The sequence below is a fragment of the Rhinichthys klamathensis genome, unplaced genomic scaffold (genome assembly GCF_029890125.1).
Source record: "Rhinichthys klamathensis goyatoka isolate OS25496 unplaced genomic scaffold, OSU_Roscu_1.1 h1tg000182l_1, whole genome shotgun sequence".
NCBI lineage: Eukaryota > Metazoa > Chordata > Actinopteri > Cypriniformes > Leuciscidae > Rhinichthys > Rhinichthys klamathensis.
Window position 1 is genome coordinate 246,778 of NW_026606710.1, and position 19,441 is coordinate 266,218.

At 35.4% G+C, this 19,441-nt stretch overlaps 1 protein-coding gene across 1 annotated transcript in view; it reads left to right on the forward strand.

Annotated features, from left to right (window-relative positions):
- The first annotated feature begins 4,587 nt into the window (after window positions 1-4,587).
- The window catches only part of cplane1 (ciliogenesis and planar polarity effector 1), an 88,872-nt gene continuing 74,018 nt past the window's right edge, over window positions 4,588-19,441 (forward strand). The window contains exons 1-14 of the mRNA XM_056261409.1: window positions 4,588-4,703; window positions 5,831-5,966; window positions 7,264-7,383; window positions 8,270-8,508; window positions 9,806-9,912; window positions 11,245-11,401; window positions 11,487-11,590; window positions 13,009-13,191; window positions 14,999-15,248; window positions 16,081-16,230; window positions 16,947-17,617; window positions 18,706-18,896; window positions 18,970-19,050; window positions 19,133-19,297. Coding sequence (XP_056117384.1) covers window positions 4,623-4,703; window positions 5,831-5,966; window positions 7,264-7,383; window positions 8,270-8,508; window positions 9,806-9,912; window positions 11,245-11,401; window positions 11,487-11,590; window positions 13,009-13,191; window positions 14,999-15,248; window positions 16,081-16,230; window positions 16,947-17,617; window positions 18,706-18,896; window positions 18,970-19,050; window positions 19,133-19,297 — 2,635 coding nt within the window. The 5' untranslated portion in view covers window positions 4,588-4,622. The remainder of the gene's footprint in view (window positions 4,704-5,830; window positions 5,967-7,263; window positions 7,384-8,269; window positions 8,509-9,805; window positions 9,913-11,244; window positions 11,402-11,486; window positions 11,591-13,008; window positions 13,192-14,998; window positions 15,249-16,080; window positions 16,231-16,946; window positions 17,618-18,705; window positions 18,897-18,969; window positions 19,051-19,132; window positions 19,298-19,441) is intronic.

Here is a 19,441-nt window from a genome sequence, read left to right on the forward strand (position 1 = left end):
AAATCGCTGGTGTTTCTGACGTCACAAACGACCTTGTAACCAATCAGATCAACGTGTGATCGTCAACCAGTGGATCTCTGAGTGAGTGAGTGAGAGGAGGCGGGGCTCATTTGCATATTCATAGAACCGCGTATACTAAATGAGGCAAGGGTGTCGAGTTACATTCAAGATATTTTAAGGCATGAAGAATATTTTTCAAGGAAAAAACTTTTAAATATGTCATTTTGGTGACATATTTAATATCTGTCCTGAATATGATATTTTACATAAAACATGTTTACATGACAAAAAAAAATAGCTGAATTTATAAAAATGGCCCCGTTCAAAAGTTTATGAACCCTTGATTTGTAATACTGTGTGTCGTTCCCTGGATCATCCACGACTGTTGTTGTGTTTTGTGATGGTTGTTCTTGAGTCCCTTGTTTTGAACTGACCAACGTTCTTCTGAAAAATCGTCCAGGTCCTGAAATTTGTTCAGTTTTTTCAGCATCTTTTGCATATTTGAACCCTTTCCAGCAGTGACTATAATTTTCAGTTCCATCTTTTCACACTGACGACAATTGAGCAACTCAAACACAACTATTAAGAAATGTTCAAACATTCACAGACGCTCCAGAAGGAAACACAATGCATTAAGAGCATTTGAAGATCAAGGTAAATTATACTTAATTTGTCTTCCGGGAAACATGTAAGTATATCCTGTTGCTTCTGCAGGGCAGTACTAAATAATAATAATAAAAAAAAGCTATATAGACAAAATAAGACATTTTTCCAGTTCAAAAGTTCATAAGATTTACTACTTTTACTTAATTACTCTTCAAAGCGATGCCATAGAAATATACAGAGCTAGCTACTGCAAAAACACTTCTAAAGATGGCTGCGCGCTTGTTTCTCTGGCGGATAAGGTCTATTGAGTCCCAGACAGCAACATAGTGCCGGCCCACATCTGGAATGTGTGGAGTCCACGTGTACCGGATGTGGGCCGGATCTGGGCCGACGCTATATTGCTGCCCGGGGTGGTGCAGGGATGACATCAGGACCCGGAAGACTAATTCGCCGCTGGTTCCTTCGAGATTTTCCTATGGGGTTTTTCAATTCATGAGTAAAATAAGGTCTGTGGTTACGGAGCGCCTACAGGGACATGGTGGTGGAAAAAAGAGATTCAATTCACATTTATTTCTATAGTATGGAAGCTTGTTTCCGCCACAGAATGAAAAATAAAAAAGGTAATTGCGACTTTTTATCTCACAATTCTGACTTTTTTTCTCACAATTGCGAGTTTACATCTCGCAATTCTGACTTTATTTCTTGGAATTGCGAGATATAAAGTCAGAATTGCGTGTTATAAAGTCAGAATTGCGAGATATAAAGTCAGAATTTATTGATATAAAGTCGCAATTGCAGGTTATATATAAAGTCAGAATTGCGTGATATAAAGTCGCAATTGCGTGTTGTAAAGTCAGAATTGCGTGTTGTAAAGTCAGAATTGCGTGAAATAAAGTCGCAATTGCGTTATAAAGTCAGAATTGCGTGATATAAAGTCGAAATTGCGTATTGTAAAGTCAGAATTGTGAGATATAAACTATTCTGTCTTTTTTTCTCGCAATTGCGACTTTATTTCTCAGAATTGCGACGTTATATCTCGCAATTGCGATAAAAAGATAAAAAGTCCCAATTATTATTATTATTATTTTATTCAGTGGCGGAAACAAGCTTCCATAGTATAGCGATTTTCACTATATATATATTTCAAGCAGCTTTACAGAAAATGCATGTCTCTAAATTATGAGATGGGACGAAAAATAATAATTAAATGCTTCTCTCGCAAAACCTTTGCGTTCCACCGAGAAACTTTGCGTTCGCTCGCAAAGAGCTCAAAAAGTTTTTTTGCGAGCTAACGCAAAGTTTCTCAATGGAACGCAATGTTTTGCCAGAGAACGCAAAAGCATTGAATTTATTTATTTCTTTCTCTCATCTCATTTTTTTCCCTTCACCATGTCCCTTTAGGGGCTCCGTACTTGGTAAACAGGGCCAACTTCAGAAAGAAATATGCGGGACAATCGTGGTTCTTTATAGGAAAATAAAGGGCACTCAAAATATTTGTACTGTATCACACAGTAGCCTATATGTCATTTCAGGTTCGTATGTGTAAAGTTTGTCAGACATAAACACATTTGTTTTGCTTAAACTATTTATGTACAATTAATTCTAAAATGAATTTTAAGGTCACACAAAAAAGTCACATTACACACAAACCATAGTTCAAAATAATAGCATTGATCTGAAATAGAAAGCTTTTGTAACATTATACACTACATTTTAAAGAAATTAAAGAAAGTAATAGCCTATTTTATTCAGCAAGGACACGTTAAAGTAATCAAAACAAGTGACAGTAAAGACATTTATGATGTTACAAAAGCTTTTTTTTTATTTCGGATAAATCTCGTTTACCGTATGCATAACGTGACGATAGCCTTCGAGAAGTCTTCGACGGTTGAATTACACGTGACGCACACACATTGAAAACGCTGATTTTTAAGCAGTTATGTTTTTTTGTTTTTTTTTGTGAAAACGTATGTTTCTAATAAGTTAAACATTTGGCGAGTGCGTGTGTTCACGTTGTAGAACAAAACGTCCATGTATCGTCAAGCTGTTTACCACAGACCTTATTTGACTTATAAATTGAAATAGCCCATTATATAAACCCATAGGAAACGTTAAATTAGTCTTCCGAGTTTTGACGTCATACGAAATAAATGGATTTCTCCCGCCGAAAAACTTGAATGCTGGTTGGTTGTCCAGTGTACTTCATCATCTTGGCTGACGCAAGGATTTGTGTGCTTATTTGACTGTAAAAAAATACCCACGGCAATAATTGCGCTTATAGGCAGGTTTTTAATTCGTCAAGTGGCATAAACATAATTGCAGTGACGTCTGGTCGCAATTATCAAAACACAAGAGTACAATCATTTTCAGTTTCTTTCCTTTGGTGGTGCAAAGCTACACCCAAGATATTTCAGTCTGTGTAATTCATTCTAACAAATCTTTCATATCTGTATATATTTAAAGCATTTCTACAGGCCTAACAATACCTCTAACTTATTTTTTACTATTTAATTTTTTAAGGCAAAAAGCACTGGCTATTTTGCTTCCATAACTTGTCCTCCTTCAGAATAATGGGAAAATTACATCCAAAATACAAATGTAAGTATTTGTTTTATAGCACTTCATCTGTAGTTTCAGATTTTCTTCTCTTCAGTAGCACTTACAAACTTTACAGTTTTATTTACACCATGTTAATATAAAAATGTATACCTAAACAAACAATCTTCAGATTTCTGTTCTGGGAAATGTATGCAAATGAGTGCATATTTAATTAGACAATGCCTAATTTGCATACGTATTCACGATCATCTTTAACATGTTAAATTAAGTTTTAAATGTCCGAATATTTAATTCAAAAAAGAATGTAATGAATGATGTTCAATCATTCACTTATTATTATTATAATTATTTATTAATTAACAATTTGTAAAAAAAAAAAAAAAAAAAACGTTCAATTTGTTGTATTATGCACTATATAGTAACCTATATAGCCTACATATTTTAAATTAGTTCCGTTAGTATGTAGCCTACATCTTGATAGTTGATAAAGACCATAGACTGTAAAAAATAGATAAAGACCCGATTTCGAGGGAGGACCCGATTAGTCATGAGTTCTGCGCATGCTCGAGAAGCCTTCCGTCATCCTCTGATCGCGCATGCGCACTGGCTGCGCTCGAATGCGTCTGATTCTATGGAAACGCAGCGGGAAGCATGGGATGTTTGATGTTTGGAAAACCGGAAGTGGAGGGAGATTCGAAACAGCGGATAAAATAGACGCGGAAGTGTTTATTAAAGTCATGGGATGATGGTAGAGTATAAAGACACTTTAATATCCGTTTAGGACTGTACAGAACTACGGTGTGTTTGTTTGTGTGTGTGTGTGTGGATCATGTTTGATGTTGTGTTTACAAACCGCAGCTAACGGTATTACTGCGCATGCTAATGACAGTTATTTATTTCTTGAATATTATTAGTTTAATCGTATTTCTTGGTATGTTATTATTCACAAATGTTTCTTTCATCCATTTCAAACGGATTAAAGGATGTTTATACTAATAGTGTAACTTAGCTGTTGTAATACAGTATTTTGGCTGTTGATTTGATTTGCTGCGGTTAAATTATGGAAAATAATAATAATATGGTTAATTTTAGATGAAAGTTTATTTACATAAATACCATATATTTGATTTATCTTGCTAACTAAGTGCTGTGGTTGAATTCTAATTGTAGTCATGCTATAAGCATACTCATATTAAAGTAAGTATGTTTATTTATTTGTACTGATAATTTAGCTGTAAACCAGTTTAAAAAAAACCCAGATAAATACTGCATATGATTCAAAGGTTGTATTATACTCTGCTTCAATATCTTGCTTAACATGTTATGTGGGCTGTAAATATGAGTAGATTTCACTCATTTTCCCTGTGTGCTGTGTTTAATTCCCACGTGCCACATGAAGCTGAATGTTGTAGGGAACAGAGCTTCTGGTCCTCTGAAACTCACCGTCAGTGCCGAGAATGGATGTGAAGTTCGAGGTTTTGTTGTCGTCCAGCATCAAGCGCCGCAAGCCGTGGCCCAGATTCTGCTGGCTTGGCCGGGTGAGATCATAACTTTTACACATTTTTACTTTTTTAATCCTTTGAAGCTAATGTAATGATTTCAAACAAACACAAAAAGTAAAAGTAATCAAAGTCAAAAGTAATTTATTGTCATGTACGTACAAGTTACCAAGTACAATAAAATATTTGAACTACTCCACGGACTATAGATAGACAGACAAAATACAATAAACCTCACTGCTATATAAACACAAAATGTGCATATATACAGAAATTACGAAATAAGTGCTAAGCAACAAGATCAGTGGCAAAATAAGTAAAATAAAACAAAATGAGTGACATAAGACAATAAAGTGACTTTTTTTTTTACTTTTGACACAACCATTTGTTTTATCAGTAAGATTGTTGAATGTTTTTGAAAGAAGTCTCTTCTGCTCACCAATTCTGCATATTTAATAAAAAATGCATTAAAAACAGTGATATATTATTGTTTACTTATATAAAATTAAAAATAGCTGTTTCCTATGTGAATATCTAGTAAAGTGTAATTTATTCCTGAATTTTCAGCATCATTACTCCAGTCTTCAGTGTCACATGATCCTTCAGAAATCACTCTAGTATGATGATCTGATGCTCAAGAAACATTTATTATTATTAATGTTGAAAACAGGATTCTTTGATGAATAGACAATTAAAAAGAACAGCATTTATTTGAAATAGAAAGCATCAGAAAGGAAATAGAAAGGGTCAGTAAGATTTTTTGGGGGAAAGAAATTAATAATTTTATTCAGAATGGACACATTAAATTGATCAAAAGTGACAGTAAAGACATTTATAATGTTACACAAGATTATATTTAAAATAAATAACTTTTACCTTTTTTGAACACTGATAATAATCATAAATGTTTCTTGAGCATCAAATCATGATTTCTGAAGGATCATGTGACACTGAAGACTGGAGTAATGATGCTGAAAATTCACAGGAATAAATTACACTTTACTGTATATTCACATAGAAAACAGCAGTTTTACATTGCAATAATATTTCACTGTTTTTACAGTGTTTTGTATAAAATAAATGCAGTCTTGGTGAGCAGAAGAGACTTATTTTTACTGATCTAAACGTTTTTAACAGTAGTGCATGTCAACACTGTTTTCTTCCAGGAAAAAGAGGGTGTTTTTCTGTTAGATGACAGTCGGATTAGTGAAGTACATTTGCTTTCGGGACGGACCAAAAAGAAGATCCCAAAACTTCAGCCGCTGTTGCAGAGGGTGGTGTCCATGTCAGCGTCTCAGAACGGTAAAGACGGTCACTCATCATCAGTGTGTGTCAGGGAAGTTGTTCGGATTTTAAAACTATTGATAGAGGAGTACCTCAGGGCTCATCTCTCGGACCGCTATTGTTTTCTATTTTTATAAATAATCTTCCACAAGTTTTTTCTAATTGTCAAATTCAGTTATATGCGGATGATACTGTTATTTACTTTTCTAGCTTGGATATTTCTTATATTCAGCGATCAATTCAGTCTGACTTTGACGTAGTTCAAAATTGGTTTTCCTGTAACAAACTTTTGCTAAATAAAAAGAAGTCTTATTATATGTTGTTTAATACAAAACAAATCTACTTAATTAATTTTATAGATGGAACTCCAGTGTTAAGTTGATGAGTTTAAATATTTAGGTCTTCTGCTTGATTCTCAATTGTCATTTATATCACATATTGACTTAGTTATTAAGAAAATATCATATCGACTTAGAATACTTTATTCCTCTATTAATTGCTTTACCCGTCAGGTTAGAAAAATAATTATTACTCAGTTAATACTTCCAATCCTTGACTATGCCGATATAATTTACCAAAACACCTCCGTTACAAATCTTCGTCCTCTTAATGTTGTTTATAATAATCTTTGTAGATTTGTAGTGAGGTGTCCATACAAAACGCACCATTGCCAAATGTTTGAATTATTAAATTGGCTATCTTTAAAGTCAAAAAGGCATTTTCACTGGTTTCAGTTTGTTTTTAAATGTCATTACTTAAATTATCCTTTGTATCTAAAACAATATCTAATTCCATTTCGCTCTTCACATAATTTAAGGCACACCGATCAATTATATTTTACGTTCCTAAAATTAATAAAGAAGTAGGTCGTCGGGCATTCAAATTTAAAGCTCCTTCAGATTGGAATAATTTACCAAGTGTACTTAGATCCATTACTCGTTTAATTTCTTTAGGCCACTACTACATGATCATTTGCAGAATATACTCTTGCTTTTGACTACACCCATCTCCAATTATCATGTGAACTTCATTATTTTCTATGGTACTGAACCTGCATGTTATGTTATGTGTGATAAATGTATACTTAATGTATCAATGTTCTTGGGTGGCTTGTATGTGAGGATATAGTTATGGAGAGCTAAATGTTGGTATGAATGTGAAGTATTATGTGTTATACAATGTAACCCGTTGTCTGTATTCATGTTTGTTCCTAGGATCCCCTCGAAAACGAGATGGTACATCTCAAGGGGCTATCCTTCAAATAAATGTCAAATTGTGATGGGATCACACGTGTGTTCATTCCTGTTATTTGCAGGCGTGTGGCTGGTGGGTCTGCTGGTCTCTGGAGAACTCTTCCTGTGGAACAAAGACAAGGATTTGCTAAAAACGGTCTCAGCAGTTCCTGCGGTTCATCAGCTGGTTTCTTCCATCAAAGGTCTGTGTAAACTCTTAAAGGGATAGATCACCCCAAAATGTAAACTCTGTCAGTAACTACTCTCCCTCATGTTGTTCAACCCCGTAAGACTGTCGTTCATCTTCAGAACACAAATTAAGATATTTTTGATTAAATCTGAGAGCTGGATCACTCCTCCGAAGGCTTCTTAAGGGATTGAAACTTGCCGGCCCAGAAAAGTTATGAAAGACATCGTTAAAATAGTCCGAGTGACGACAGTGGCTCAACCTTAAGTTTATCAAGCGACGAGAATACTTTCTGTGCGCAAAAAACAAACAAAAATAACGACTTTATTCAGCTATTCATTTCCTTCTCTGTGGGCCTCGAGTGAGTTCATGTGTGTAACAGCGCAGCGCTTCTGTGTTGTACGTCACACACACACACACACACACACACATGACCAGCGTCGGCCAATAGTGAGCCTGCGTGTGACGTACCAATAGCGCTGCGCTGTTACACTACCAGAACTCACTCGAGGCCCACAGAGAAGGAAATGAATAGCTGAATAAAGTCGTTATTTTTGTTTGTTTTTTGCGCACAGAAAGTATTCTCGTCGCTTGATAAACTTAAGGTTGAGCCACTGTCGTCACTCGGACTATTTTAACGATGTCTTTCATAACTTTTCTGGGCAGGCAAGTTTCAATCCCATAGAAGCCTATGGAGGAGTGATCCAGCTCTCAGATTTAATCAAAAATATCTTAATTTGTGTTCCGAAGATGAATGAAAGTCTTACGGGGTTGAACAACATGAGGGAGAGAAATTACTGACAGAGTTTACACTTTGGGGTGAACTAACCCTTTAAGAGTTTAACTTTTCCTGATGCACATGCAGTAATCCTCCTCAAACTAACACGGCTTGTCTTACGCAGGTCCTGCGACTACACTAGGACTTTCTCTGCTGGTTTCGGAGAATGCGCAGAGAGTTTTCCTGGCCGCTCTCACAGGACAGGTGTTCCTCTGGGAGTGTACGACACCTCAGGATCTAAGCGGCCCGCGGGACGCCACCATCACGGGACGATGGAGTCACATATCATGCCATGAAAACACTCAACTGCCCTCAGTAAAGGACAAAGAGGCTTCCGTTCATAGTGTGTTTGTGAAGAACCAGGTAAAAACAGTGAAAGAAGTCTATAGATTGTTTGTTTTGTTGACTTAATTTGTTACAATGTTGCCTTTTCTCTTTGGTTCGGGTTGCTTTCACAATGCAACCTTTTAAAGCGTAGCAAAATGCGTTTATGCAAGTCACATGCGAGTACAACTGTCCTCTTATTGGACAGCCTTTCCTCTGCGTCATCCATTAAAACGATTGACAAGTTTGCTCCATGAGCTTATTGTGGCTTTATTTGTAACTGTCGAGACACTATACGAATGTAGCCGTCATTGCTGATGTAAAATTATAAACTACATTGTTATTAATACTGCAGCAAATTCACACGCTCTCTGGATCTCCCAGCGCTGTCGAGAGGTTTACTGTGTAAAGACACACGCAAACACTGTACGAATGTTATAATGCAGCTGGAGCAGGAATCAAGGCTTCGTCGGGACGGAGAAGCGCCAATAAACAACATATTTACATTTAGCAGACGCTTTTATCCAAAGCGACTTACATTGCATTTCAAGCTACACATTTTACATTCTTATCAGTTCTTGCTTTCCCTGGGAATCGAACCCATGACCAACGCTCGACTGTTTGAGCTACAGGAAAGCTTGTTTTATATATATATATATATATATATATATACACAGGTGAAACTCGAAAAATTAAGAGTATCGTGCAAAATTTCATTTATATCAGTAATACAACTTAAAAGGTGAAACTAATATATTATATAGAGTCATTACATGCAAAGTGAGATATTTCAAGCCTTTATTTGTTATAATTGTGATGATTATGGCTTACAGCTTATGAAAACCCCAAATTCAAAATTATATTATTCATATCTGTGAGCCATAATCATCAAAATTATAACAAATAAAGGCTTGAAATATCTCACTTTGCATGTAATGAGTCTATATAATATATTAGTTTCACTTTTTAAGTTGAATTACTGAAATAAATGAACTTTTGCATGATATTCAAATTTTTCGAGTTTCACCTGTATATATAATAACTTTATAAGAGGATAAGGTGCTCTTTTGGTTTTCAACTGTGATAACTAATGTGCTCACTCACAGAATCAGACACTACTGCTATTTATTTAGCACATTTTCCGTTATGAATTATAATACCATTTGGTCCGTTGGGTCGGATTGCTTCCAAGATCTCGTTCAGGCGTTCATCCGTGTTCACACATGCCTAAACGAACCGATCCTAGGGAGAAAACGCACCAGGTTCTGAAACAAAGCTCCCTTAATGTTGCTTAGCTTTTTTGCATATGTGTAATATTTCGCTGTGGTGTGTTTAGGCAGTCGGTGACGCGTGTCTGAGCGCGTTTGTGTTCACTGCTGACGGGACGCTCACCGTCACCTTGCTGAAAATCCAGTGGGACTCGACATGGGAAAACAAACTCAGGTCAGATGATGTTAAATGTGCGTTTATTTATTAGAATTCCGCCATCATTTGTTTATTTCACTTGGAAGTATTGTTTATGGTGATTTTTTATTATTATTATTATTAATAATAAATGTAATTATTTATTTTACATTGGGCTTTTTTTATATTTTTATTATAGATATTTTCCACGCTATTAAATATATGCAAGAAAATACAATTAAAATACAGTGTAGGAAGAGATTATTTAAAGTCTCCAGCTACATCAAACTAATAAAAACAGTCAATATAATCATAACAACTACAAATATTAAAAACCACAGATAGGCAAAAAAGCTACGGAAGCGTATTGCATTCACTTGAGGAAAAAAAATCTACTCTGTTTTTCTGAATTAACGAGTTAATTATCTCAGAATTACGAGAGATTTTTTTCATAGGAAAAAAAGTTTTTGCTCTGTTTTTCTGAATTAATGACTTAATTATCTAATTAAGTAACTAATTAATTTATAAAAACAGAGTGAAAAAATGTTTTTCAAGAAAAATGTATCTCATAATTCTGAGATAATTAACTCGTTAATTCAGAGTAAAAACTTTTTTTTCATGAAAAAATCTCGTAATTCTGAGAGTTTTTTTTCCTCATGTGAATGCAATACGCTTCCGTAAAAAGCATATGTATATATTTGTAATATGTAAGCGTGCATATGTACATGCTTGTGTGAATGTGCATACATATGTCTATCTATGAAAAATACATACATATACATTATATATTATATCACCAGTAATTTACAGGTGAAACTCGAAAAATTTGAATATCGTGCAAAAGTTCATTTATTTCAGTAATTCAACTTAAAAGGTGAAACTAATATATTATATAGACTCATTACATGCAAAGTGAGATATTTCAACCCTTTATTTGTTATAATTTTGATGATTATGGTTCACAGCTTATGAAAACCCCAATTTCAAAATTAGAATTATTATTCCTTTTCCTCTAATATTCCTTTTCACAGAATGCTGTAATCCATAATCATCAAAATTATAACAAATAAAGGCTTGAAATATCTCACTTTGCATGTAATGAGTCTATATATTATATTAGTTTCACCTTTTAAGTTGAATTACTGAAATAAATTAACTTTTGCACGATATTCAAATTTTTCGAGTTTCACCTCTATATATCAGAAATAATGAGTAATAATATATGCATTTGTATATAATAACAAGCTGCTTTTATCCAAAGCAACTTGCATTGCATTCAAGATACGTATAGTGTTTGTTCAGTTCATGGATTTCCTGGAATCATTCCCTGGCCTCTCGATCTTTATTGCTTTATTGTGTTTTGTTTGGCAGTTCAGCAGGTTTCAGTGTTCACTGGTCCTCTAAGTGTTTCCCGTTCAACCAGCTCCTGCCTCCATGTAAACAGGTGAAATCCAGAGGGTCTCTGGTTCCAGCGTTCTCTCCAGATGCTCAGCTATTAGCAGTAGTCCTGAACCAGAAAGACCCGAGGGTAAACTCAACGCTACATTCAGACCCACAGGCACAGGAATGACATGTGTGCAGTGTTAAACATGTGTTTCTCTGTTATCTGAAAGGCCACACAGGTGTTGTTCATCAGCACTCAGAACTTCGTGACGGTTTCCAGCCTGTTAGGAGGATGTGGCGTTAAGACGCTCATTATTCCAGCTAAATATGTCAGGTGAGTGTTTTAAAAGTCTCAGTTGGGTGGCATCTGATTGGCTGGTTGTAAGAACAGGTTTATATTAGCTTGTATGGAAAGATGTTGCCAGACTGCTGCAATGACATATCTGATATTGAGGAATTTGTGAGGTTGTTTCCTTCCCCAAGATTTAAGATTCACCATTTTTATTTGTCACATGCACAGTTAAATAAACCTATAAATCTGGTCAGCTGCTTAGATGCATAAATAAAGATGATAAAATAAGATGTGCATTAAATACAGGAGGTAAAAATGGTGAAATAGAATGTGCATTAAATAGGTAAAAATATCAAATAAAATTTAAATATAAATAAATACTTGGTAAAAATGGTAAAATAAGATGTGCATTAAATAGGTGAAAATATAAAATAAGATTTAAATAAATACTTGGTAAAATAGAATGTGCATTAAATAGGTAAAATATAAAATAAGATTTAAATATAAATAAATACTTGGTAAAAATGGTAAAATAGAATGTGCATTAAATAGGTGAAAATATAAAATAAGATTTAAATATAAAATAAATACTTGGTAAAATAGAATGTGCATTAAATAGGTAAAAATATAAAATAAGATTTAAATATAAATAAATACTTGGTAAAATAGAATGTGCATTAAATAGGTAAAAATATAAAATAAGATTTAAATATAAATAAATAGTTGGTAAAATAGAATGTGCATTAAATAGGTAAAAATATAAAATAAGATTTAAATATAAATAAATAATTGGTAAAAATGGTAAAATAGAATGTGCATTAAATAGTTAAAAATATAAAATAAGATTTAAATATAAATAAATACTTGGTAAAAATGGTCAAATAAGATGTGCATTAAATATAATTAAACAGAAGGTAAAAATGGTAAAATATGTACATTAAATAGATAAAAATGATAAGTTAAACATATTTATTGACCAATGTACCATCTGACATATATGCTTTCATCAATTTTGTTTTATGTAAGAATGTATTGGTGACCAAACGATTGTTCTGAACAATTGTATGTTGTTGTGGCTGGTTTTTTTCTCTCTCTTTTTTTCAAAAGGAAAAAGAATAAAAAAAAAAGTAAAAAAAAAAAAAAAAAAAAAAGTTAAGATGTGAATTAAATATAAATAAACAGATAGTAAAAAATATGATGTCCAGTGCATTAAATATAAATAAATAGTAGTTAAAATGGTGTAATAATATATAAATAAGAAATAATAATGAAAAAAAAGTAGTAGTAATAATAATAATAAACAAAATAGCAATAAGGCAATGAGCCAATGTACAGAGAATGTGTAAGAATAGGAAGAACAAAAATGCAGAGTATGTTGCGAGGGAGTAACAAAACAAGTATAGTAAAGTATAACCGAGAGTTATGATTTTGAGAATGATAAATGTTGTGTTTTCCTGCAGGTCGTACTGGGTGTGTTCTGTCAGCTGGACACCGGAAGGGCTTTATCTGGCCTGTGTGCTCAAGAGAGGCTCTCTGCTCATGCTGGCTCGTCTGGGGGGACTCGTGTCTCTGTCCACCACAGGATGTAGTGTTGAGTTCGGCGCCGCCCACTTCCTGCCTCTTCACCCACTCGTCACCTACAGGTGATCTGATTGGTTCCTCTGGTTGACGTTTCTCTGCCTGAAGGAAGTTGATATTGCACTCTATCAGATATTGGGTTGTTTTTCTCACGCCGTTTTAGAAACACAAATGAAAGAGATGTGCATTAAATATAAATAAATAGTTGGTAAAATAAGATGTGCATTAAATATAAATAAATAGTTGGTAAAATAAAATGTGCATTAAATATAAATAAATAGTTGGTAAAATAAGATGTGCATTAAATATAAATAAATAGTTGGTAAAATAAGATGTGCATTAAATATAAATAAATAGTTGGTAAAATAAGATGTTCATTAAATATAAATAAATAGTTGGTAAAATAAGATGTGCATTAAACATAAATAGTTAGTAAAAATGATAAAATAAGATGTGCATTAAATATAAATAAATGGTAATTAAAAATGGTAAAATAATATGTGCATTAAATATAAATAAATAGTAAGTAAAAATGGTAAAATGAGATAATTAATAAACAATTAAACAAAAACCATTAAACATTTAGTTTTTTATTTTGCAACAATTACATGTTTTGTGTAACTTTGTTGTTCTTTTAATCAACATTCTTACATCTGTATTAATTTTCATCCTACGACATATACCTTTTAGGTTTTTGACATTTTTTTTAATGTTTATAATAACATTTTTTGTTAATATTCCTTTGTAATTCTGTTTTTATTTTATTTTCATAATTTTATTAATTATACAAATATTTACAGATGCAATCAAATTAGTTATAAAACATAAAAATTAAAAACAAAATTAAAATAATTTCACATTTTTTATGAAATAGATTTTAAAAAAAATATTTTTTTTATTATAATGTCGTAGACCCTCCAACATATCTTAGGTTTTATGACATGTTTATAAATAACAATTCAATGTTTTAATAAATTTAAATGTTATAAATTATAAAAAACGTATAAAAGTAATAATTGTACTTGTTATACGAATATTTACACATTTAATAAAAGAAAAAATTCTAAATAATGAAAACTTTTCCAAATAATTAACTTTTTTTTTTTTTTTACACTAATTGCATTTTACAAAAATTGTGTTTAATTATAATGTTGTATTTATTAAAAATACATATAATTTTACTAACACAAATAAGGACCTTTTTTTATTAAATAAATACTTATTTTAATCAACATTCTTACATCTTTATTCATCTTTTTCTTCCTCCTCCGCGGGCATTTAATGCTCTGTTCAATGCAAGTACAAGAATAGTAAAACATCTTTATTTAACAATCGCATCATCATGGCATAAGGCATAATTTCCTCTCACATTTGCGATGTGCAACACTATAAAAAATATGAATGCAAGATGCATGCTTTCATGCATGAACAATTTATCACTTTCAATCAGCGTTGCCAGATGTACGATAATTATGTACCTTAATTTTGATCAGTAATGAAAAAAATCCCATAATGTACGATAAGTTCCATCTCATCTCACGTAGGCCTATGTCTTCTCGGCCAATCATGGTGGAGAATGACTCTCTCTCACGAGCACAAGTTAAAGTTCCCTTTGTATATTTTATACAAAGTTGTATATCATTAACATGTCATCTCTGTAAGAATAAAAAAAGTTTTACGTCCCTGCTGCAACACTCAGTTGTTTTCAAGCGGAGGTTGATAGTTTAGCAATAAAGTAGTCAAAATACTCTGTGTTCTGTACGTTTGACTCGTGTATGATACTTTTCTTCCAAATACGATAATTTTGAGCTTCTGTTACGATACTTGGTACGATTCTCAATCTGGCAACACTGTTTCCAATTTCATCCGTAGAGCTCCGGTGCCTTTGCAGACACAAGATGGCGGCCTGTCCAGCTCGAGCGTGTCGCTCCGTGACCCCATGAGACAGCGGTTCTCCGTGACCTGTCATCCTCGCCAGCCGCTCCTCATCGTGTCCGACGGGTACATGATAACTGTGCTCAGGATGAGCAAACGCCCGTCCGCTGTCGGGATCATGAGCGCCCTCCTGCTGGACGCTGCTCGAGGACTGGAGAACATACGCGAGGTCCTGGGCTCATCTCAGGTCAGCGGGGGGACGGGAAATCAATGTCAATAGCCACGTTTCCATTACTCTTCAAATTGCGCAAATTGAAAATAATACGCACAACGGAAACACGTAAATTTCGCAAATACTCAAAAAAGTTTATACGCTCGCATGAGGAGGTTTTTCAGGCAATTCCAAAAAGGAATATTTCGCAAAACTGCAATGGAAACAGTTTTTGCGCATTTACAGTCGCCTGACGTAGATGACGCGGTGTGTTTGGACAGAATACGAGACAGAGTTCTTTATTATATTCATAAAAGACAAAAGAATTACAGGAATACTGGATTCTAAACCTCAAAGAAATGCCACAATCAAGACCAAATGAGGGAGAAACACAGAGAAACTCCTCATATGAGCCTTTCCTTGCCATTAATGCTGGATAACACACACACACACACGTCTCCTTGCATTAATAATAATAATGTCTAGTGCGGTGGCTTTGATATATATAAACCTACCAACGTCCGTTGCCATGATTTTTGGAATGACTTAGAGGAAAAAATTACATTTTAGTCGCGTAACATCGGCTAATGGAAACGCCGTCATTTTGCAATAGTTTTTTATCGATTTTTAGAAAAAAATTGGTCTGAAAGGGCCTTTACATTAACTTTTATTGTTATAAAAAAAAAAAACAAGCCCAGCCCAGATGAGAAAAAGTAACGCAAAAGTAACGTAACGCATTACTTTTCTTAAAAAGTAACTAAGAAATGCAATTAGTTACTTTTTAAGGGAGTAACGCAATATTGTAATGCATTCGTTTTCAAAGAAACTTTCCCCAGCACTGTTCACTAGTGTGTTCTGGGTGTTTCAGCCTCAGGTCAGGTCTAGGCTGGAGTCCATGTCCACTCTGACGTTCACTGGAAGTCTTCTGGCTCTGAAAGAGAAAGAAATCCCTCTGTCCACACTACCGCTCTACCTGCAAGGTACAGGAGACCTCACACAGTGTACTGAGACAGCTCAGGTAAGCTCATCTCAAACGCTTTTTGCATATAAATGGTCATTAAAGGGGTCATGACATGAAAAATCAAATTTTCCTTGATCTTTTGACATATAGGAGGTATTTATAGCATTAAAACACCCTGCAAGTTTCAGAGTTTAAAATGTTCTCCTCATTATAAACACAGCATTTATTTAATCAAGCTCCAAAAACAGATCGTTTTGATATTGGGTGATCTATGACGTCACACGGGCAAATACATTTGCATATGACGCCTCCAGAGTGGTTATACATCATTGCACAATAGGCCACGCCCACTTGCCACATAGGCCACGCCCGTTGGCCACATAGGCCACACCTACTAGCCACATGTCACGCCCACTTACATTTACATTTATTCATTTAGCTGACGCTTTTATCCAAAGCGACTTACAATTGCTATATATGTCAGAGGTCGCACGCCTCTGGAGCAACTAGGGGTTAAGTGTCTTGCTCAGGGACACATTGGTGTCTCACAGTGGATTCGAACCCGGGTCTCTCACACCAAAGGCATGTGTCTTATCCCCACTAGCCACATGTCACGCACACTGGTCACATAGGCCACTCCCACTAGCCACACATGCCCCTAACCCTTTATTTAAAAATAACTTTTACAAATAATTATAATTAAAAAAAAATGTAATAGTGATTCAATCTATATAAATTACTCGTCCAAATAATGAATAATATTATCTCCTTAGGATGAGGAAGATCATGACTCTGATGAAGACCCGTACGCCTGCTCACACATGCAAGATGGAGGCAAGCTTGAGTTTGCGTCGATGTTTGACACTCTTCATGCTCAGGCACAAGCAGATCCAGAGTCCACGTCCTCAGATCTGCCGGAGGATCTGAACCGGGTTCACAAGAACCTTCTGAGAGCCTGGGCTCTGGCCGTTTCTCTGGGTGGGTCCATGGAGCAGAGAGAGCGTCTCCTCAAATACACAATCCTGTGCGTCGTTCGCCTCGTAAAGCTTCTCAGGGTCAGCGACTCGAAGAGTGCGAGCACATGGCTCACACACGCCCTTCACACACTCAGAGCTCTCCTGTCGTTTCTGCCGTGGGACGCCACACACTCCTCAGGCAGGGGCTGTCTAGGCGTCACAGTGGAGCTCACTAGATGTTTCGTAGACCTTTTCGTCCCGCTTTCATCATCAGGTGTAGCACTTTCCTCACAGAACTTCAGCGCAGCGCTCTTCGTCCTTCAGCAAGCGTCTCGGAGCGTGGATCGGGCCTACAGCCTCCCGTCGAGAGCATTGCATCATGGGGAGGATGGCCAGCGAACATATTCCTCTGACATGTTTTCTGTTCCGATATTACAAGAAGACACTGAGACAGTAACACAGACTGCACGACAACAACCTTCTAATAGGTACTTTTTGGTGTTCTTGAGAAGTAGGGTTTTTCCTAAATTTCAAACCTTTTTTTTTTTTTTCAGTCATCATCTATTACGGTTCATAGTTACCTCCCAGAACACCCTAGTAACTTCAAAGCAACATATAAAAACACTCAGAACAGATTAACAACCACATAGCAACACCCTAGCAACCACCCAGAACACTCTAGTAACTTCATAGCGACATATTAAAAAACACTCATATAGTCTAACCACCCAGAAAACCCTAGTTACTTCATAGCAACATATAAAAACACTCAGAACAGATTAACAATCACATAGCAACACCCTAGCAACCACCCAGAACACTCTAGTAACTTCATAGCGACATATAAAAAACAGTCATATAGTCTTAGCAACCGCCCAGAACACCCTAGTAACTTCATAGCTACATATAAAAACACTCAATCACGTAGCAACACCATAACAACGACCCAGAACAACCCACTAACTTCATAGCAACATCTAAAAACATTCAGATAGTCTTAGCAACCATCCAGAACACCCTAGTAACTTTGTTGCAACACATAAAAAACAATCAGAACATATTAGCAACCACTTACAAACACCCTAGCAACCACCCAGAACAACCTAGTAACTTTATAGCAACATATTAAAACCACTCAGCACGTCTTCAAACCACATAGCAACACCCTAGCAACCACATAGAAACACCCTAGCAACCACCCGGAATAACCTAGTAACTAGAAAGGTATTAAAACCACTCAGCACGTTTTAAAACCACATATCACCTTAGCAACACTAGATGGTAATACTTCTAGCCCTTAAAAATAAAAATAAATAATCTTAAACATCTTTAGTTTTATTTTTGAATTACTAAACCTGGCTCTCGCCATGAACATACAGTAGCTATAGAAGCTGGAATGGCGTTAAAGGAAAAAAGAATGAAAGAAAGACAACACCCTAGCAACCATCACACTAGCATCATGGCAAGCACTACTCACTATTTTTTATTTTTTATTATTTATTTTTTATTATAACAAACATTAGAAAAAGTCGACAGCATTACCGTTTTAGCCTGAGGTCTCTGTTGTGTGTTTCAGATTGGTGGTTATTTGGCGTGAGCTGTACAGATTGGCTTTGCGGTACCAGGAGGAGTTACGCCACCAAAGAGGTCAAGGGGTCGTAAAACACGAGTTGGAGAAGATGTCCGTTATTATAGCTCAAGTCCAGCAAGCTTTACAGTCTGCTGGAGATCGTCTTGAGGAGAGCCACACATTGCGTAGTTTCACCGGTGAGCACGTGTAACCATAACAGAAGCGACTTATGTTACACCATCATATCATAATAATGTTCTCCATCCTCAGGGGAACAGCACTTTATTTTAGGTGAATATGCGGAGAGTGTTCAGATTTGGAGGGCTGAATTATGGGCAGAGAGAGAGAAAGGTCAGTCCCTGTTTTTATTTCAGCTCACATTGTCATGTTAAATGTCACATGTCACTCACTACATCCGTCCTGCATCCCGCAGCAGGTCCAATGACGTGTTACCTGGAGACACGCCACTGTCTGGCTCTTCTGTACGCGCAGCTGTTTCAGTATCGACTGCGAGAGGCTCAAGGTCTCTGTGACCGTCTGGCACATCAACTACAGTCGCGTGCAGGACGAGAGGAAGAGGACATGCCAGGAGGGGCTGGTAAGCTCATTACTTCTGCAGACACAATTAAAGGTGACCTATTATGCCCCTTTTCACAAGATGTAATATAAGTCTCTGGTGTCCCCAGAATGTGTCTGTGAAGTTTCAGCTCAAAATACCCCACAGATCATTTATTATAACTTG